Raw genomic sequence first — 22,104 nt, 5'->3', positions numbered from 1 at the left:
ACTGAACGCTCCCTTTAGGTCAGGAACAAGGTAGGATCGTTTCTGTCTAGCGCCCATGTCCAACTCTTTATAAATAGTGAGAACATTGACTAAAAATGGTGTCAACTTTCCCTTCTTCGTCCTTTTCCCTGATTATTCTTATTTCTCTTTCCTTCCTCCCTCTTTCTCGCGCTTTCTCATCCTTTCTTCCTCAGTTTCTCTCTTTTCTTTCTCTTCGGTTGTCTACTCAAGTCTTTCTGCGCACACGGGCCGGGCAGGCGGGCGCGTGTTGGTTTTCGGCCACCAGGCGGCGCTCAGCTACCGTCTAGGACGGACCTCTAACTTTCCCACAGGGTTCCAAGTTTTGGTTTTCAAGTGTCAAAAAGGTCAATCTACAAGTTTGGGGAACGCTCTCAGGACACGAACAGCGCTGCAGCCTCAGGCGGGCTGCGGAAGAGTCGGGTCCGGGCGCGTCGGGCACCTGGAGTGGCAGTGGCCCGATACTTAGGCACGCGCTCCGGGACCGGCGTGGCGAGGGCCGGGAGCCGCCAGGAGTCGGTGAGCGCTGTGGGCCCCCGCCCTCGCCGGCCGGCCGCTCCTCCCCTGGGTGGGTCCCCGCGCCTTTTCTAGCGGGGTCTATTTGCATAGAGGGAACTGCCCGCAGTGGCCGCTGCGTCGGAGCGGTGGACCAGGGGGGCGTGCGCGATCCCCGGCCGCTGGGACGCCGAGCCCCGCAGCCGCCGACCTGGAGCCGCCCCGGGCCGCAGCGCGGACATCTAGCGGGCCGGTCGCCATGGGCGCCGGCGAGCGCGCGGCGGGCGGGGGAGGCGCTCAGGACCGCGGCGCCGGCTGCGGGGCCCGAGCGCTGGGCGCCCTGTGCCTGCTGCTGTCGGTGGGCTCGGCCGCCGCCTGCCTGCTGCTGGGCGCCCAGGCGGCAGCACTGCACGGCCGAGTGGCGGCGCTGGAGCAGGAACGGGAGCTGTTGCAGCGTGCGGGACCGTCCGGAGCCCTGGCCGCCTGGGCCGAAACGCACCTGGAACGCCTACTGCGGGAGGTGAGGCGCGCGATCGCCGGCGGGGCGATGTCCCGCTGCGCGCGGGCTTGTGAGGCTGTGGGGGCGGCAGGAGCCGGGCTTATCAAATTGATTGCACCGGGGGTCGCATGAAGGGCCCTGCTGTCCAGCTCTCGTGCCAGGATTTGCTTGCATTTGTAGGAAAAACAACTCAGAAAGGGAGCCCTTTAGGGAACGCTCAGGAGGGTGAGTAAGGTAAGACCTTGGAGTAACAGTCCTGAGTGGGGCGTCTCTACTGAAGTGTGCACTCGGACTCACCGCCTCCCGCCAGCTCTCAGCGCTGGTTATAAAGAGGCTCCTGAGTCCCCCACGCCTGGTCCCCCTGAAGCAACCCGGATCCACCAAGGCTCTGGCCAGCCCTTCCTCTTAGCCTGGGAAGGTATGTGCAGTGTTCCTAAGCTGGCTCTTAAGGGAGGACTCAGTTCGGTGGCCTCTGTGTGCATTTGGTTGTACTGATCTCCACAGAGCACTCCAAGACGTTTTAGGTTTTTGTTTTTGTTTTTGTTTTTGAGGGTTAAGACTGTTGTTGTGAGATTGGTTTGGTAGTGTCTGTAATCCCAGAATTTGGAAGGTCGAGTCGGGTGGATCTGGACAAGTTGGGGGCAGGCTTAAGCTACATAGTTGGGATCCAGGTCCAGCCTGGACTACAGAATGAGACTTTTAAAACCCCAAAACCAACAGCCAGGAATAGTGGTGCATGCTTTAATCCCGGTACTTTGGAGGCAGAGGCAGGAGGATCTCTGTGAGTTTGAGGTCAGCCTGTCTAGGACAGCCTATATAAGTAAGACCCTGTCTCAGGAAATCAAAATAAACAACAAAGACAGAAAGACACACACACACACACACAAGACGACTGTTGTATGCCCAGACTTCTGAGCCTCCATCTGATGATACATTAGCCAGAAGCAAGCCTCTTGACACCAGCACACTAGCCGTAGTTTCTCTTGGCTCTGCCTCCCTTATGGGAGTGGTTATCTTCCTGGGAGAGGTGGCTGCCCCAGATCTAAAGTGGGGGGAGGGGGGCAGGGAGAAGGGTCACTTCTAAGCACAGTAGAAAATGAACCTGGTTTCGTGGTAGAGGAAGCAGGAGGACAGGTGTGCTACTTAGCAACCGTTCCCTAAGCTATGCCCAGCGGCAATCTTTGTTACAGTACTGAGCCATGCAGGGCTAGGACTGTAACTCAGTGGTGAAGGCTTGCTTAGCTTACACAAGTCCTTGGGTTGGACTTCTGGCATCAGATACATATGGTGAGCTGTGTGCCTGAGGTGGCATGCTTTGAGGATTTCAAAGGGAATGGAAGAACTCTGGACCTAACCTTCTGTTCCCCACGGCTCTTTCTTAGTAGCCACTTTAAGAAGCTAACATTATGGGCTGGAGAGATGGCTCAGTGGTTAAGAGCACTGTCTGCTCTTCCAGAGGTCCTGAGTTCAATTCCCAGCAACTACATGGTGGCTCACAACTGTCTATGCTGGAATCTGATGTCCTCTTCTGGCCTGCAGGTATACATGTAGACAGAGCATTCATACATAAAATAAATAAATAAAATCTTTTTTAAAAAAAGAAGCCAACATTACCTTTCCTACTTGGTTCTCAGCAAAACTGCTGCATCCTGAATGATTTCTCTCTTTTTTTCTTCTTGAAAGTGCCTGCAAAAGGGAGAAATCTGCCCCAGACCTGCCAGCAACTTATGGTTTCATAATTGCCATCCATTATCCTCTGTCAACTCCCTAAAGACCAGTGGTTGAACTGCTTTGTGGTGGGCCAGTTACTTTCTACCTATGAATACCCCCAACCAAGCTATTGGGAAAAATAAACCACGAGCCAGGACCAGGAAACCAGAAATCCCTGAAAGACCATTGTTTGAGGAGCTCACAGGCTGTGCCCTTACCAATAGAGATGGATTTGTAAGGAAGTAGCACTCCTCACCCCCCAGGAGTGCTAATACCTTGATATCAGAGATTGCCCCGGGGGCCCTGACAAGCTGGCAGGCACTCTACCACTGCACTAGACCTCCAGCCAGGTGTTGGCTCTTTAGTCCCCTGGCTTTTCCCCTCTTCTTTCTCCTGCTCTTTCCCCTCTTCCTCCTCCTCTTCCTCCTCCTCTTCCTCCCTTCTCTTCTTTCCACATCCACATCCTTCCTCTTCCTTCTCTTCTTCCTCTCCTTTTTCTACTTCCCCTTTTTTCCTCTCTCCTCACCCTTCTGTTTATCATTTTTCTTCTTGCTCTCATCCTTCCTTCCCTGTTTCACTAACTAGTTATTTATTTTTGAGATAGAGTCTTGATATGTGTGTGTGTATATATATATATATATATATATATATATATATATATATATATATATATATACATATATATCCAGATCTCCATCTCCAGAGTGCTGAGATTATCAGCACGCACTCCCATGCCCAGCCTCATACTTTTGTTTTTTTCCTTTACTGAGACAGGGTCTTTCTTGTTATGTAGCCCTAGCTGGCCTTGAACTCAATGCTGGCTTCCTACCTTTTAAAGGCAAAAGAAAAAAAAAAAAAGTCAGATCCTGAGACCTACTGGGTCTATTACCCATTGGAAATCTGCTGTGTCCTTCAACACATGGTGCTAGGCCCGTGTATCCCTGTCTGAGGCACTGTGGGGCTTGGAGTGAGTGAGTGTCTTCTTTCCCCTCCTGGAATGGTCAGAGACGACCCAGCACCAACACTTCAGGGTTGTTTGTCTACTGGGGGGTGTCTCTATCCCTAGTGACAAGACCTCACTCTCCCAGGGCGCCTTCTGTTTCCCACTGCTTCTTAAATGTTTCTGGATGGGAAATGCACACGGATCAGGGAGGGAGATTGTGGGGGGGGCACTTTATCGGGACCCCACAGCTGACTTGACCTAGATGTGTAGATAGTTTTCCTAACCATTAGGTATGGAGGGTAAGTGCTTAGTGAACTGAGCATCTCTTAGGGAAAAGATCATTGGCCTCAGCATGTTCCCTAGCTTGCTTTACTCCCTGGGAAGCCATTTGACCAATAAAGTCGTGTGGAGAGGATCTGAGGCAGAAACCATATCCAAATTTTAAAAAAGAAATTCTTGCCAGCCACACACAAGTTTAATGTTGGGGGAAAAATGAGTCAACAAAAGCCACTGTTTATAGGGGACCCACTGTCTCTGTTCCCTTGGGAACAGAACCGTGACATTGGTTTTTCTGGGGCTGGCTGATTGTGCCTGATAAGGTCGCTGTGGAAGGAATAATCATGTTCTGTCATGATTACCGAAGGACCCTTCTTGCAGTACATATGGGAAAGAAGTAAACTTTTCAGAATATCAAAACAAGATTTCTAAGCAACAGCCATTAAAGGCAGTATCTTTAGTAGGATCTAAAAATATTCATGCAAAGCCAAACATCTCCTATTCTGCTTTGAAAGTGCCTTAAGTAACTGCCCAATTAATCACCCGCTCAGCAATTAAACCTCCAGCTACAGTGCTGCAGAAGCCGAGAATTCAGAATGCATGGCTCTCATACTGCAGTGAAAAACTTAATGCAAAGGATTAAAGCAATATTTGGTTGTATTCGGAGGAGGCCCTTCCCAGCTTAGAATGGATTTGTTGTTGGCTCTCGGCCTTCTATTGTCTGGACCAATCAGCTTGAAGACAAGGAAAGCCCAGAGAGTTGGAGAGAACTCAACTCTCCTTCCTGTGTGTACGCTGCTTGTGTTACTGTCAAATCCAGAATGTGGTGTGGCTTTCTGGGCCTCTCCGGTAGCCAGCTAGTTGGGGCTGCCCTGTGGGGTCTCTGTTAATAAAGATGCCTGGAAACAGAGTGTAAATCAGCTCTGATTTGTTTCCTTGACATTTCCAGGCTCCTAGCCCCACCCCCCTCCAAAAAAAGTTTCCTTCCAATTACTTCCTGGCACCCGTACTTTCTTTTTCTGCACTTTTTTCCCCCTTGCCTTTAAAACATTTTTTAATGCTGCCATTTGGGAGAACTTCATAATAATAGCAACGTGTTTAGAAGAAGCCAACTGTGTGGGGCGTTCTTTCCAAAGACACTTTAGAATTGTTGAATTGGTTGTTTCCAGGCTGACTTTGAAGATGGAGGGCAAGGCCAGCTCCTGTAAAGCGAAGGGGTGGGGGGGGGGAAGAAGCTGACTAGATTCTACCAATGGACCGAGCAGAGCGATGCGGCGATGGTGCTCACTCCAAGAAGGGAGTGAGAGAGACCCGGCCCCAATATTCATTAGCTGTAATTTGACTTCTTCAGATTCTCCCCGTACAGCCTTTTTCTAGCACGGTGGTTTGACAGCTCATGTAATGAGAAGTGAGCAAGCTAATGCTGAGGTGACTCCTGGACGTTGCTGTGTTAGGCTGTGGAGCCAACTATCCCTCCAGGCCCATACCCTGAGAACCTAGCTGTCACGATGCCAATACTGGAAGGTGGTATGGGCTTTTAAGCCGTGGTGGAGCAAGGGCTGGAGAGATGGCTCAGAGGTTAAGAGCGCTGGCTGCCCTTCCGAAGGTCCTGAGTTCAATTCCCAGCAACCCACATGGTGGCTCACAACCATCTAGAATGAGATCTGCTGCCCTCTTCTGGCCTGTAGACAGAACATTGTATACATAATAAATAAATCTTAAAAAAAGAAAAAAAGTGATGGAGCCCATTGAAGTCCTTAGGTCAGTCTTAGACATGGCAGCCTTTGGACTACAGATCCCCATCCTGTTCTGGCTTCCTGATTATGCTGTGATTCATAGCTGCTCCCCTCCCCCCAATCCCTCCTTGCCATCATACCATCTGCCAGGAGGCCACCATCAGAGGCAAAAAAGAAAGAGGCTGCCTGATTTACGCTTAGAAAATAGCCTGTCTCTGCTATTTGATTATAATCACAAAAAGCAGGCCAGTAGTCAGACAAGGTCCCCACTATGTAGCCCAGACTAGCTTTGAACTCACTAGGTAGCCTACGCTGACCTCAAATTTGTAATCCTCCTGCCTCAGCCTCCTCCACAGCTGGGATCATGAGCAGGCATCACCATGTCTGAGTAGATATTCTTTGGGTGGCCGGTAACGGAGTGTCTGATGTGGCCACTTAAGCGTGATAATTGTTAGCCGGCAACATTGGCTTGCCTCCTACGGTAAGAGAAGCCTGGGATACAGCAGATTTGAGCAGTTCATGGCTTACACTGCTGGATTCTGCTCGCAGTTCCCTGTAGTCCAGGGCCCTAATCTACAGTTCCCTTGACATCAAATAGGAGAAAGAGCTACCCTCCTGAGAGCTTCCCCCTAGTGTTTAAATCTGGGGGAAATACTGGAAGCTTCTTTCAACAGAATTCCTTTCTAGCTGTCAGCCAGAATTAGGTCACATGACTCTGGCCACCCTTTCACTGGTGCCAACCTGGGGGCTTCCGCCAATCTGGATTCATCCCCTGCCCCTGGGCTTGCGGCCACTGGAAGAGAATCGAGACTTTGTTAGGAAAGAAGACAACTGGGGAGTGACCAGCAGTGTCAGCCAGGTGCTGTTGCTGTGCCACTTTGGAGCACCAGAGGCTCCACACCAGCTAGCTTCTCACAGTTTCCACAGCCTTCCATGTGCACCGCACTTGGGACCCATCCCCAGTGACAACGGTGTTATCTCTTGGGGACCTTGCTACCCACATCCAGTTCTTGTCCAACCAGAGTCAAAAGGAACACTCACGTGTTTGAATTACTCCTGGTGCATCCCCAGTCTTTGCAGTCACGTTAGTCTGTTTTTTGTTAGCATAGCAAATTATTTGAGACTCTTCCAACATTTATGAAGAGAAAAGGTTTATTGAGTCATGATTTTGGAGGTAGAGAATTTGAATAGAATGGCATTTTCCCTGGTGGAGGGTTATTACACCATGGCAGACCTGGTACAGTCGAGCAAAAACAAAAGGGGGAGAAGTGGCCAGAGCGCAGAGGGTTCTCAGAGCAACACTCTCTCACGAGAACCAGCTCAGAGATCCAGTGGGATTGCATCCCATCCGAGAGTACCATCTCCAGTGACTCAAGAACTCCCACTAGGCCCCACCTCTTAAATGTCGTGTGGTGTGTGTGTGTGTGTGTGTGTGTGTGTGTGTGTGTGTGTGTGTGTTTTAGACAGTAGCCCTGACTCTGTCGTGAAACTCACTCTGTAGACCAGCTGGCCTTGAACTCAGAGATCTGCCTGCTTCTGCCTCCCAAGTGATGAGATTAAAGGTCTATTTCTTAACATGGCCACACAAGGGACCAAGCCTGGGACACATAAGCTCACTGGGGATGGGGTCTTTTACTCTGGACTGTACTGCGTGCTGGAGTGCTCTAGCTCTCTGTTAAGTCGCAGTTCCCAGCATTTGCCACTTCAGGCAGAGGCAACTGGTCCAGCCAATCTGAGCACTGAGACCTGCCATGTCGTGTGTGTGTGTGTATATGTGTGTGTGTGTATGTGTGTGTGTGTGTGTGTGTGTGTGCTGTTCCTGTCTCTGCTCCTCTCTCAGCCCTGCTCGCCACGCCATAGATCTCTGCAAACACATTATAATGTGAGCTCTGAATCCTGCCCCCGTGGCAGAGTGCCTGTTCCTTTTAACCTTACTAGGTACGATCTTTTCATTTATCTATTTGATCATGTTCCATCTGCAGTCATGATGCAGACAGAAATGGACACTAGTACTTGGCTTGCTTTCCGCTCTGTTTGTTTGTTTGTTTGTTTGTTTGTTTCAGTCTGGCACTCCAGCCTATGATCTGGTGCTACCTTCATTTTGGGTTACCCTGATCTAGATTACTCTTCACAGGCTTCTCTAGAGATGTGTGCTTCTTCTGTGATTGAAAATTTCTGAACCATCATGCTCACTAGGTAGCCACATTTAGACTCTTTGGTCCTTCTGCCCCCCATCTCCCAAGTGCTGAGATGGCAGGCGGGTGCCACCATACCAAGCTGGCATGGTCTTCTTTAAGTCAGCCTCTCTGTACCTTTTCGGTTCTGTACCCTCAAACAATGTAGCAGAGCCCCTCTCCACTGAGGGGGCGTGGCTCAGATTTCAGAAGGCCTCATGGCTTGGATATCCTAAAAGTTGAGGTGCATATCAGCTCAGGCACAGCAGCAGGTGACTTGATCTGGGACTTAAGTCCGTCCCGTAATTTCTCAAGGATGTCGTCATTGTTCTCAGGAGATGCCAGGGAAACTTCTAGAAGCTTCAGGCCCACACTCATAGCATCAGAGTTTCTCTTCTGTAATTGTGTTGACATAAATTCCCTAATTTATGTGTGAGAATCCACTATGAATTAGCAGTATCCATCAAAGGATCATTTGTGTAGGACACTGAGCCCAGCTGGGCACCTTCCTGGTCAGCCAGATTTGGTGGTGGGTGGGGTGTGCACATGTGTACAAGGCTGTCTTCAAGGATGGAGAAGTAGAGGATGCCTCAAAGAATAATCTAGAGGGAGAGAAATTGGAGCCATTGGATAAATTCAACTTTGTTGGCGTAAAATTTAGCCAAAGAAGTTTTAAAAATTATATTCATTCATTCATTCATTCATTCATTCATTCATTCAGTGTGTGCTTTGTGTATGCATGCATGCACACACCACAGTGTTTGTGTAAAAGTCAGAAGACAACTTTCAGGAGCCAATTCTTTACCTCACCTTAGTGAGCCCTGGGAATCTAACTCAGGCCATCAGGCTTGATAATAATCCACCTTTACTCGATGAGCCATCTTGTCAGCCCCCTTTGTGTGAGTTTCAGCCAAGGTCAGGTGCCTGTGTCCAAATCATCTTCTTAAGAAGTGTTCTCATGAAGCAGAGCCAGTTCCTCTCTGGCCTGCTTGAGGAATCTTTGGGTAGTAGCCTGAATGCCGGGGACCGGTACGGGTGAGATGTCTTACCTGGCACTGTGTGGCTAGGGTGGCTTGCCAGCTCCTCAGTCCTCTGCATGTGAGGTAAGGCTTGGGCCCTTGCTGGGCCACAGATTATGGGGCAGGAGAGGAAAGCCTGGACTGGAGATCAGGTGCTCTGTCACAGAGGGCCATCCTACAACCCTTGCTTGACATAAGGGACGGTTCATAGGCTCTTATTGGAGACCAACAAGGCTGCCTCTATTCAGGGTCACTGTGGACAGTTTGAGGCCACCATACTGGCCTCTTTGAGTCCAGCACTAGGAAGTAGCAAGGTAGAGTTGAGGAGCTTGACAGCAGGCAATGAATGGAAATTAACTAAGAGGAGCATCATAGCAAAGGAGCTCTTGCCAAGCTGACCAACAGGATCCTTCCTGAGCACAGGCCAGGGTGACCAGCCATCACTTGCAAGAGGGTGGTTGTCATAGGTCTCATCTTGAATGCTCCCTCAAGGCCCATCTGTCAAAGCTTTGGTTCCTTCCTGATGGTGCTACTGGGAGCTAATGACATCTATTAGAAGGTAGGGTCTAGTGGGAGGAACTTAGGTCACTTGGACATACCTTTGAAGAGGACTTTAGGATTTGTGCCTTCCTGTCTCTCTCTCTCCTACTCTTCTAAGCCTTCATATTATGACTGGGCCTTACCCACTATATCATCCCTCTGTGCTGTACGGTGCCTCCACAGGCCCAAAACAAGGCCAAGTAGCCATGGACTGAAGTAGCCAACGTTATGTGCACCCCTCTTTATTATGTCGTCTTCTTCTTCTCCTCCTCCTCCTCCTTCTTTTCTAAATGCACCCTTTTTATTTTTTTATTTTTATTTTTTTATTTTGTTTTTTTGAGACAGGGTTTCTCTGTGTAGCCTTGGCTGTCCTGGACTCACTTTGTAGACCAGGCTGGCCTTGAACTCACAGCGATCCGCCTGCTTCTGCCTCCCGAGTGCTGGGATTAAAGGCGTGCACCACCACGCCCAGCTATGCACCCTTTTTAGATTGGTGTAATTGTTATTTGTGAGTATATGTACTTGTATGCACATGTGTATATGGGTGATATGGGTGCTCACAGAGTCTAGAAGAGAACATTAGATCCTCTGAATGCTGTGAATATCCCAGTTTGGGTGGTGGGAAATGAACTGGGTCATCTTAACCACAAAGCCATATCTCTGCCCGCCCTCCCGTTATTTATTAAGAGTTGCTTTTGTTTTTAATTATGTGTGTGCAAGCATGTCTCTGTGTGGGTGCAGCTGCCTGCAGAGACCAGAAGTGCTGGATCCCCTCAGAGCCGCAGTTACAGGAGTTAGTTGTGAGCCACCTGATGGGGGACCTGAGAATCGAACTAGGTCTCCTGGATGAGTGGTGCAGGCTCTCAACTGCAGCTTCACCTCTCCGGTCCCCTGTTACTTTGTATACATTTTCTCAGGAGCTAGTTACAGTAGCAGAAAGCTGCCTCCCATGGGGCATTTGGACCTGGCCCACTTCCGAGTCCTTGCTCCTCCCTGCACTGACAGCATGGTTCTTTGCTGGATGCTGGATTTTACCAGTCTGTGGGCATGTGGGCCTAGCAGGTACTTCAGGGACTTGCCTCAAGTTCAGCCGAGCAGGGCTGTTTTGTCAGCTCCAAACTATGCATCGTGCCTGGCTGTTTTCATCTGTTTTGTGTGACTGAAGACTTAATCCCAAGGCCTGTGCATGCTTCACAAGTGTTCTACGACCGAGCTACATCCCAGAGTGATTCCACTGTCCTTTGCATTCAGTACCCGGCAGAAGCAGATGGAAGACCCAGCGGAACCTTCACCTTTGGAGAAGCCTGTCCCTCTTCCCAGGTTTCCACAAGCTTCTCTTTATTTTTCTTTTTTTAAAAAAAGATTTATTTATTTATTTTTATGTATATGAGAGCTCTATCTGGACGCCAGAAGAGGGCATCAGATCTCATTATAGACGGTTGTGAGCCATCGTGTGGTTGCTGGGAATTGAACTCAGGACCTCTGGAAGAGCAGCCAGTGCTCTTAACCTCTGAGCCATCTCTCCAGCCCCGAGCTTCTCTCCTTTCTCTACATATCCTCTACATGTTCCACGAGGTCCTGTCAGGTGTGGGGGGGAACTGAGGCCCCCTAAGATCAGACTTGCTCTTTTCAGCCTGACACGTGTCTCTGTCCTCCTGCTCTTACCACTTACTCTGTCTCTTAATAGTACCTTGATGGGTTCAGTCACCCTCTGTCTCTGTGGGATAGGGGACCCCTGCCTGGATAACTAAACCCTCAGTTCCGGAGCCCTTCATATAAGGTGGCGTGGTATATGCATATAACCTTCATACGTCCTTCATTGTCCTCCAGGTCATCTTAAAGTCCCTCACACCTCCTGATGTGCTGTAAGAGGTTGATATCATGTCCTGTTTAAGAGAAAAAGAAACCTGTACACATATGGTCCACATACAGCCTTCCCCTATGGTTATTTATCCGTTATTGTGTATGTTCATGATGCACGTGTACCAGGGCCTATATGTGGGAGTCAGAAGACAAGTTTATGAAGTCAGTTCTCTCCTTTACACGGTGTGGTGGTTTGGTTAATTGCCAATTTGGTGCAACCTAAAATCACCAGGGAAGAGTGGCCCAGTGGCTGTGTAGATCAGGTTGGCCTCTGGGAGTGTCTGAAGGGGATTATCTGAGGTTCAGTGGCTGTGTAGATCAGGTTAGCCTCTGGGTGTGTCTATAGGGGATTATCCTGGTTGCCTTGATGGAAGATCTAGCCTGAAAGTGGGCAGCACCATTGCTTACCTTGGGGCCCTGGGCTATACAGGAGCAGAGAAGGTCAGCATTGTACAGGACAGATCTGCTTCTCTCAGCTCTCGGCTGGGATATGACGAGCTGTCTGAAGTTCCCCATGCCTTGCCTTCCCCAAAGGAATGGACTCTCACTGAAAATGTAAGGAAGCTAAGCCCTTTCTCCCTTAAGCTACTTCTTGACAGGGTATGTTATCACAGTGGCAACAGAAAGCAAATAAGAGCATGTGGGTTCTGCGGGTCAGACCAAACCCTGGTCACCAGGCTTGTGCAGCAATCACCCTTTACTGGCAGGGCCATTTGCTCGCTGCTCCTCTCTACCAGTATTTTCCACCCATGGTTCCTTGAACCAGCAAATACAGAACCTCAGGGTGGGGTGGGGATGGGCTGAGCACATCAGGGAACAATCATACAAATGTGGCTATCTTTCCCCCACATGTACCTCTTTTTTTCTTTTTTTCTTTTTTTTTTTTTTTTTGCAGTGCTCAAAGCCCAGTCTTCTATATGCTAGGCAGTCATTCCACTACTGAGCTACCACACCCCGTTACCTGTGGATATTTTTGTTTGTTTGTTTTTAAGATGGCTCTCACTGTGTAGCCCAGGTTGGCTTTGAACACCTGCTCCACCTTTCCCCACCTCCCAAGTGCTGGCGTTATAAATGAAGTCATTGCACCTGGCTCCAAAGCATCTTGATTCAAAACAGGCCACCTTTCTGGTAATGATCACTATGGCAGAGGGGCTGTGTTCTTTTATATTTTGTTTTATCTTTGCGTAATCCCTCACGATTCTCCTCCACCAAGAATTCAGCTTGTTTAAAGCATGCAGCACGTGACATTTCTAGCTCACTCTTATGCTTTTGAACTTTACATCCAAATCACTTTCCTAGATGCCGTGTCATCTTTATGGTCCTTAATTATTTTCAACTTTTATTTTTATTTATGTGTATGGGTATGCTGCCTGCAATGTATGTCTACGCAGCACATGCATGGAGCGCCTGCAGAGGGCAGAAGGGGGCATTGGATGCTTTAGGACTGGGGCTACAGGTGGTTGTGAGACACCATGTGGGTGCTGGGAATCAAACCTGGGTCCTCTAGAAGAGCAGCCAGTGTTCTTAACTGCTGAGCCATCTCTCCAGCCACTTTATGGTCACATTTAATGGGTACAGAGTATCCCAGAAAATCTGCATCTAAGTATCCACATGGTATGTGAGACTTCCTCTATGCTATTGTTCATGCGGACAATGGCTCTATGAGAAAAACTCTGTATTTCCATGTCTGCTCTTCTTTGGGATGTAGGGTCACTAGATGAGGAAGACTGTCCTTTGAGCTTTGAAAGGTTTTTGTTGTGATAAATCGTTATTATTTGTTTACTTAAGTGCTAAGAAGGCCTTGTGAGTGGTAGACAAATACTTTATCACTGCGTTGGTCAGTTTTTGTCAACGTGACACAAGCCAGAGTCACCTGAGAAGAGAGAGCCTCGGTTGAGGAACTGCCACCATCAGATTGGCCTGCAGCCACGTCTATAGGGCATTTCCTAGATTAATGACTGACATGGGAGGGGTGGGCTGGTCCTCGATGACATAAGAAAGCAGGCTGAGCGAGCTACAGTCAGCAAGTCGGGAAGCAACGGTCCTGCCTGACCTCTGCTTCAGTTCCTGCCTCCAGGTTCCTGCCTCGAGTTCCTGCCTCGACTTTCCTCAGTGCTGGCTGGACAGTGACTTGTCAGCCAAATGACCCCTTTTGGTGTGTTTTAGTCCCTGCTTTAAGGCAATAACAGGAAGCAAACCAAAGCAAGTGCGGAGCTTCATCCTCAGACTTTGTTGTAGCCTTTCAGTCACTGGACCCCGTGCCCTCTCAGGGTTCTCTGAGGCGGTTGTTCCGTTGGGAAGTCTTGCCTACAGTTTCAGGGTGGACAGAGTTGGTTTCATGTCCTTATTTTGCCTTTGTCCCTACTGAAAGCAAAAAGAGAGACGAGACGGTAAAAGGCACAGATTTCCCACCCCCCCACCCCCCCAGAATCAGGCCACTGTGGTGGTAGGTGACAGTGATCTTTTAAAATGGCCAGAGCCTACTCCATGCTTGACCTCTTTCCTTGTTTGTTTGGTTTTTGAGGGGTTTTGTTTTTGTTTTTTAAAACAGGGTTTCTTTGTGTAATAGCCCTGGCTGTTCTGGAACTAGCTCTTTCACCCAGGCTGGCCTCGAACTCACAGAGCTCCACCTGCCTCTGCCTCTGGAGTGCTGGGGTTAAAGGTGTGCGCCAGCACTGCTGGCCCTTGCTTGACTTCTGATTATGCAGGTAGACGTTAACTCAGTCTGGGGAAGTTCTCTAGTGGCCGCACACACAGCCTCTGGTTCTTGCATGTCCCCTGTGTAGAATCAGAATTACTCTTTACTTTTATTTGTATGCTTATTTGCCTATTTATTTATTGTGCGTGTAGGATACACATGGAGGTCGGAGGGCAACCTGAGGAAGCTGGGAGCCGGGACGGTTTTGACTGCATAGTATGTGGGTTTCAGCTCATGTGGCCAGGCTTGCCTGCAAGTGCCTTTAACCACTGAACCATTTTGTCAGCCCAGCTTTAATCTATAATTGTTGACACGAGTTTTCAGAAAAAAAAAATCTCTTCCTGATGTCCATATTTTGGGACTTAGCACAAACCACTGGGGGAGAGAAATAGGTCTGCAGATGTAGTTTAAAGAAAAGCACGGCAGCGCATGACTTAGAGGAAGATAACTGAGCTCCCCGACCCCCCCCCACCCCTCCCCACCCCCACCCCCACCCCCACCCCTACCTCCATCACAGCCCACGCTCTCCTTGCATTGCTGAGGATGAAACTAAGGCTTCTTTCATTATGGGCAGTCACTCCAGCACCGGACTACACCTTAGCCCCTTTTATATGGCTGCCTGTGTGGATAGTTTTGCAGGCACAGCCTCCAGCTTCTCACTAGCATTTCCTGTGGCCTCCGATCCTTACCTTCTGTGAGGAAAGACTCCCTCTCCATTGCCACAGAAGAGCAGTGACACCTGAACCCATTCCCCAGACTTCTTGCCCTGTGGCCTTTTCCCAGCCCTGGGGGGTGAGGGGGGGGCACCCCTGAGTGCAGAGCTGCAGGACAGCAGCCTGCGCTGCCAGTGTGCTCGATCTTTCAGACATCTGTAAGCGATGGGTGTGCGGGGCGGTACGGAAGACGTTAGCCTAAGCAGACCCAGGTCCCCAGCCCAGCCCTGCCATTTCCCAGCTGGGTGACTTTGGGTAATTGACTGTTTTGTTTTTTTCTTTTCTCTAAACTTCAGTTTGCTCATCTGTTAAGCAGGGACCATAGTGGCTGCCTGGCATGGTTTCCGTGGGAGTGATGTGGGACGCGCTCTGTGCATTGTGAACACTCTCAGAGCACCCTTCTTTCCAGAATGCTTCCTTTATTGTGCCTAGAAGGAATGGCTGTATAGGCCTGTTGGCTACTTGGAGGTGACTTTCAAGGTTACATAGCTGACCTTATGATCCTTTAGAGGGGCATGGCGGTGCACGCCTGTAATTCCAGCACTCCAGAGTCTGAGGCAGCATAGTGACAAGTTCCAGAGCAGATGGCTTCACGTGTATGAATTCACAGTGAGACTTTGACTCAAAATGCCCCAAAGTATAACACAAAATCCCTTAATACTATCATTCTGTTATTCTGTTAAAGCTATACAATACATACAAACAACAACAACAACAACAACAAAAAACCTATTAACACACCTTTAGGTTGTGAGTCCACAGGCTGAGAAGCATCGCCTAGTAGTGGAGTGAAAGCAAGCACAGAGCTGACTTCAGGGCCCCATTTTTTTGGGTCTATCATTTGTATAGAAGGAGAGATTTCCCATGTAATTAAAAAGTCATACTTATGACCAAAAAATAAAATCCAAAGTGCTCACGGGAATGACATTGTGGCAGGCATAACACCTAGTGTGCTTGCTTTATTGGGAAGCTGGTCTGGCCCTGTGATTTCACAGTGCAGAACAAACACGCCTAAGTGCTCGTGATAAACCTGGAGGACCAGAGGCTTCACACATCTGCTTCAATTCACATTTGTAAATGAGAGAATTTATTTTTCCCGATGTAGCCAGGAAATCTGGGCCGAGAGGGCCAGGGTTGGGGGTGCTTTCAGATGGGCAGTGCGAACGTTCAAAATGGAATTAATTTCCAGCTTTTAGTTGTGAAATAAATCATAAAGCAATTAGAATGTAGTCTGGTGGTTTTGTTTTTTTTTAATATTTTTTAAAAATAAAATTAACTCAAGTTTGGTCCTCTTTAGGAAAAACACTCCTAGAGAAGTTAGGGTCTGCTCATTTGTATAGCTACCTTTTGTGTGATGCAGGTCTGTTACCCTCCATGATGTCTTCAGACCCAAGTTGTGGCACACTCACTAAAGGGCAATCCCATGATGCCAGTGGGATAGTAGTGCAGAAGAGCATGACATGATGTAAAAGAACAATAATACATGCAGGTGTGCCCACGAGTGTGCATGCGTGCCCTTGTGAGTGCACCTGAGTGTGTGTATGTGCACCAGTGTGTATGAGTGTGCATGCCTGTATGTGGCCATATGTATGCATGTGGGTGCAGGTATTAGGTGAGTATGTGCCTACGTATGTGACTCTACGTACGCATGTGAGTGTGAATGCGTGCAGGTAAGCCTGGCTCTGTGCCTGCGTGTGTGAGCATGGATGTGTGCATGAATGCGTACATTGCATGGGTGGGAGAGTATGTGCATATATGTGGGTGTTTGGGAGTTGATCCGTATGAACCCACATGTAGGGGAGCTGCAGAACAATCCAGCAGCGTGGCCATCGCGTGCCAGCCTGGGCCGACTCTCACCTGGGCTCTTTGCTACAAGCTTTCCAACCCAGCTTTCCCCAGGAGCCCCCCTACACTGGTCCCTGTGTGGCTCCTTTGTGGGCATTAGAGCTGGTTTTTCTAGGCCCTAGCGTCCTCTGCTGGGAAAAGGACTGCAGAATCCGCCTCAGTGGGTTTCTGTGGGGGTGCAGTCACCTCTCTGTGTACCCCAGCAGGGTGCAGCGAAACTCCGAGGCCCTGAAAACCCTCACCTCTGTCTTGCTAGCCTGGAGTCATGGTTACAACACTCTTAGTGTCTAGTGTAGAAGACCTGTTGGGGACCTCACTAGTTATTCCCCAGGGCCAGAGGAAGTGGAAACTCACTTGGCCCTGCTTCTGGGTCCTCAAAGCCTCCTTACTGCATTTTTTTTTTTTTTTAGTCCTCATAGGTTCTGGTGGGCTAGCTGAACGAAGAGCAGAGTCCGGATGGGGTCTGTGAGACCTGGTCGGCATTAGTGTGCTAAGCTACCATGACAAAGCACCACAGACTGGGTGGCTTGAGTAGCAGGAATGTATTTTCTCTCAACTCTGGCGACTAGAAGTCTGGCATCACCGTGTTGACAGGGTTGGTTTCTTCCGTGGCCGCTCTTGGCTTGCACATGCTGTATCTGCCTGTCAGCTTTCCTCTGTGTGTATCTGTGCCTCAGATCCCTCTTATTAGGACACTGACCTCTTGGGACAGGGTCTACTCTTGTGTCACTTTATTTTACCTTAATAATTTCTCCAAGGCCCCATCTTCTAATACGGCCACATTCTGAGCCCGTGGGGATCAGGACCTCATCACAGGAACTTGGTGGGAACCCCATTTAGCCCATGACATCATCAAATTCAGGCTTGACTTGTGAAAGGAAACTACCAGGCATGATCAGCCCAAAGCATGGTGACATGATGCGTCATTTACAGAGGCTATGCTCCAGAACCATTGAATCAGTCTACAAGGAAACACCAAATATTTTTTACATGTGTGCATATGCATGCAGGTGGCAAGGGGAGGGTGACATAGATTGACCTCAGCTGTCTTCCTCAGTAACTACCTTATTTTTTTTCTTAATTAAAATTAGATTTTTGGGCCAGTGAAATGGCTGAGTGAGTTAAAAAATACATCTATCATCTATCTGTCTGTCTGTCTGTCTGTCTATCTATATCTATTGCTAGCTGGAGTTGGTTCTCTTCTATCATGTTGAACTAAGGCTGGTCATTGAACTTGGGTTATCACCTTTACCCACTGAGGCTGCTCGCCTCATTTTTAAAGATCCTGGAGCTCACCAATTAGGTTAGACCAGCTGGCCCCCAGGCCCTAAGGACCTCCTTCTCCTCAGTGCTGGGCTTACTATCTTACACCTTCATACCTGGCTTTCTTGAGTTCTGGGCACCAAAGCCAGGTCTTTCTCCTTGCATGGCAAAAAACTTTGCCCACTGGGCCATCTCCCTAGGTTATAATGCTTTAAGTAAAACTGTATAGTGTTGTGTTCAGCTATATTCACAGCCGTCCTCAGCCACCTGCAGCCCACCTGCTTGGATGCAGGATGCTGGGGAAAGCTGGAAGCAGAGAATTGATGCTTAGGGATTTAGGCAGGGCCGGACAAGTGCTGGAGACAGTGGGGACCCTGGCTGTCATGTGGAGGATGCTTAGTTTTTCTGTCTCCCAGCAACCTGAAGGGGTCTCCTCAAGCAGCCAAAAGCTGTGGTGAAAACCATCTATCCAGCAGGAGGGCCTCAGAAGGGATTTCTTCCTGTCAGTTTCATGTAAAGAACCCACACAGTGGGACCGATGGGAAGTGATGCATACCCTTCAAAGCCAATGAATAGGAACACTAATGGAGGATTCCCGAAGAACTGGGTTTTGTTTGTAGACCACCCCTTTCAATACATTAGCATGCATTTGGGAACGCGCAGTCCTCAGGAAATCTGCCTGCTGATGTGGTTTGGAAGAGAGTCACAGCGTGCTGATGGGAGTCACTGATTAAAGCCACATTCCTTCCAGAACAGTCTGGCAGCTTCTGCCAAATGCCTGGGCCAGGCTAGCTGCTCTCTAGTTTGTGTTTGCCTTTGCAGGGGAGGTTTTACCTGGTACTGGGGTAGGATTTGAAGTTCAGTGAGATGCTCACTGACCCCAGGACCCCTGACCCCTGACCCCTGACCCCCAAACCACCCAAGCCTGAGGAAGTTGGCACCTGGAACTTTTTCATTGTTATTTTTCTTAATTTGTGATTGCCCTTCAAGGGCACTTAGTTACATTGTACAACTTGATACACTTAGACACTTTCACACTTGGGAGAGCTTGATACATTTAGATACATTTGTACACTTGGGATTTTTGCCAACAATCAAGTTCTTGCCTGCCTGTAGCTGCTACCCTCCAAATTTCTTCATGCTTGCTTGACGTTTCTTCCTCCCATCCCTCTGCCAGCCCATCAAGAATCACAGAATTTCTGTTGCTTTTGATTAGTTTTCACTCTTTGTAAAGAACACTTATTTACTTAGAATGTGAAGGATGTATGTGGGTGCCTGTGCATGTCACGGCAGGCATATTGAAGGCAGAGGACAGCTTGCAGGAGTTGGGTCTCTCCTTCCACTTTGTGGGTCCTGAAGACTGAACTTAGGTTGTGAGGCTAGGCTGCAGACGCCTTTCCCTAAAGAGCCATCTCGATGGCCCTTGTTTTGGGTTTTAAATACAGGATCTTACACCATCCACCCAGGCTGGCTTCCACTCATGTCTAGGCCAGACTGGTTTCCAGCTCACAGTGATCTTTCTGTCTGAGTGCTGGGATTAGAGGCGTGAGCCATTGTGTCCAGCCAAGACCCCACTCCTTAAACCAGGTTTCCTAGGACTTCCTATGTATCCCAGAGTGGATTTGAACTCATGGCAATGCCTCTGTGTGTGTGTGTGTGTGTGTGTGTGTGTGTGTGTGTGTGTGTGTATGTAGGTTTGGTGTCAGGGTTAGATTGCCTAGGTGTGTGAGAGCTCTTCACCACAGGTGTGTTTGCACAAAGCCATAAACTCCTTTATAACCAAAGCCAGGCTCTGCAGGTGTGCCTGTCATGTCACACTTACATAGGTCAGGGGACAACTTTGGGGAGTTGGTTCTTTCTTCCACCATGGATTCCAGGAATCAAACTCAAGTTGTCAGAAAGCACTATGACCTGCCGAGCCATCTTGCCAGCCTCTGTGTTCTGGTGAGATTCTTGGATAGATGGCTTTATATCTCTCATCAAGTTAGACAACATTCTTGAACATTCTCTTCTCCTTCGGTGGCTCCCACCACATGTAGTTAGCCTCGGCAAGCTCCACGATCACCCTCGCTCTCTTCTCTTTTTTTTTCCTTCTCAGAAAGTTCTTTCTGTGTTCGATTTGGATTCTTTCTATTGTCTCCAGGTTCACTGGTCTTTTCTTCTGCAGTTAATCTGCCACTAATTTCTCCGTGGTGTTCTTCATCTCAGACATGGCCGTTTGCACCTTCAGGGTCCCAGTTTGGGTCTCTGTAATGCCTTTGGCGTTTCCCTTGCTTGACGACATGCTCTCCGTTGCTAGTGCCTGCATGTCCTAGCTCCCGCATCTGGGGCCGTGGTGGAGTTTTGACGAATTGATCTTTCTCATCCTGGTCCCAATTTTCCTGGTGGTAATTTCTAATGAGTGTTGGGGTTTTAGAGTTTGTATATTCATGAGCTTTGCTGTCGAAGCTCAAGATGCGGCTTTAGGGGCTGAGGGTGGAGCTCAGTTGTTGTTTATTTAAATCATATTTTAGTATGTGCGAATGTATTTGTGTGCATGCTCTTGTATATGTCTCTGTGGGGGGGACACTATGTGTGTCTGCATCTGTGTTTGCTTGTGCATGTGTGTGTGTGCGTGCGTGCATGTGTGCCTGCGAGGGGGGGGCTGTGAGGGGGCTTTGGGGGGGAGAGGCTCATGTTCCATGGCACATGTGTGGCGGTCAGAAGACAACTTGCTAGGGTCAGTTCTCGCCTTCTCCCATGAGGGTCCCAGGCCTGAGCTCAGGCTGTCAGGCTTGGCAGCCCTTGCTTTTACCTGCTGAGCCATCGTGGGCCCATAGCTCAGTGTGAGGAGTGCTTGTCAAGCACACATGAAACAATCCCCAACACTGCAGAAACTGAACACTGTGGCTCATGCCAGGAATTCCAGCACTTGAGAGGTAGAGACAGAGAGACAGGACGTTTAAAGTCATCCTTAGCTACTGAGGGAGTTTAAGGCCAGCCTAGCCTAGAGATCTTGTCTTAAAACCGGCAAGAAAAAAAAAATAACCTTTAAAAAACAAAACAAGAAATGTGGCCCAATTTCCAATATAGTGAATTAATTTATTTTCATGGCAACATGGGAATGCATGCAGATGTGGATGGCATGAGACAGTGGTTCACTATGGCCTTTTGATGGCAGGTGCTGTGCGCACCACAGTAGGCGTGCTCACATCAGCATCACCACAGACGTGTGTGTAAGGTGCTGTGCTGTGATCATAGCAATGATGTCATGGACGGATGTTTTAGCTCCATTACAGTGTTACAGGACACTTGTTTATGCTGTTGTGGCCCACGACCTAACCTGAGCCTGATTGTTCCCACCTGCTGAGGCAGGACCCTCTAGATGCCTGATGGCGTGTTTTGGAGACTGTGTTATGTAGTCCACTTCTGGAGAGCGTGTCCTTGCTTCCCTGAGTGTGTTCCAGATGCCATTCCCTGTACTCCTTTCCTGATGAAGTTTCCTCACCCGCTTATGCTCTCTAAGGCTTAACTTAGTACCTGGGTAGATCCTCAACAGCTCTCTTTGACTGTCTCACAGTGTAGACATGCCCTCCCAGTGGTGGTGGCTTTGGCTCCGAACTGGGGGTCAAATTCAGGCTTCCAGCTTTGCTTGCTCACAGCTTGCTTCTTGCATGGCCATAAACCAGCCTCTCGTTGCCCTGAGTTTGTGTCCTTTTTTCAGCTCAACTGTGCGTGTAAAGCACTTTCAGAGCTGTTCATCCGGAGCCCTGTGAGAAGCCGCTTAGCCGACTGCAGCACATGGTTTACGTGTGCTTGCTTTTGTCTTTACCTTACAGTTTGCAAAGTTGCTTGTGCCAGCCACACCAGCACCTTCTCCAAGTTTCTAAAATGCACTAATTCTTGCCTCGTGGTTTTGCTTTCCGTGATTCAAGTTTCCCGTGACTAATGGCAATCTGAACATAATGACAAAAAAAAAATTTCAGAAACAAACTGCTCGTAAGTTTTCAGCCACCTGCTGCTCCGAGTAGCCGGATAAAATCTCACACCACCCTGCTGACTCTGGGATATGACTCACGTCTCACTTCACTGCATCTACACGGTATGTGCTACCCACCGGGCATTTTCATGGCTGGATGACCTAGGGTCACCTGAAGCACACAGTTGTCCCTTGAGGAAGCATCTAGAGTCACTAGCACTCTAACTCTATGTCACAATGCCTGTGCCATTCTCCTCGGCTATCGCATTGTCATATAGCATGACAGGAATGTCAGGTCAGCATAATCCAATATTCTGAGAGAGCACAGCATTAGCATCATGTTTTGTTACAGTG

The 22,104-nt window shown here is 48.9% G+C and overlaps 1 protein-coding gene across 1 annotated transcript in view; it reads left to right on the top strand.

Annotated features, from left to right (window-relative positions):
- Nucleotides 1-639: 639 nt before the first annotated feature.
- Nucleotides 640-22,104, top strand: part of COL23A1 (collagen type XXIII alpha 1 chain) — a 292,792-nt gene continuing 271,327 nt past the window's right edge. The window contains exon 1 of the mRNA XM_084763840.1: nt 640-1,033. Within this exon, the coding sequence (XP_084619966.1) occupies nt 773-1,033 (261 nt within the window). The 5' untranslated portion in view covers nt 640-772. The remainder of the gene's footprint in view (nt 1,034-22,104) is intronic.

This window comes from Acomys minous (assembly GCF_964271855.1).
Source record: "Acomys minous genome assembly, chromosome: 16".
Lineage (NCBI taxonomy): Eukaryota > Metazoa > Chordata > Mammalia > Rodentia > Muridae > Acomys > Acomys minous.
Note: the sequence above shows the minus strand (reverse complement) of the source record. Positions and strands in the feature narration are given on the sequence as shown.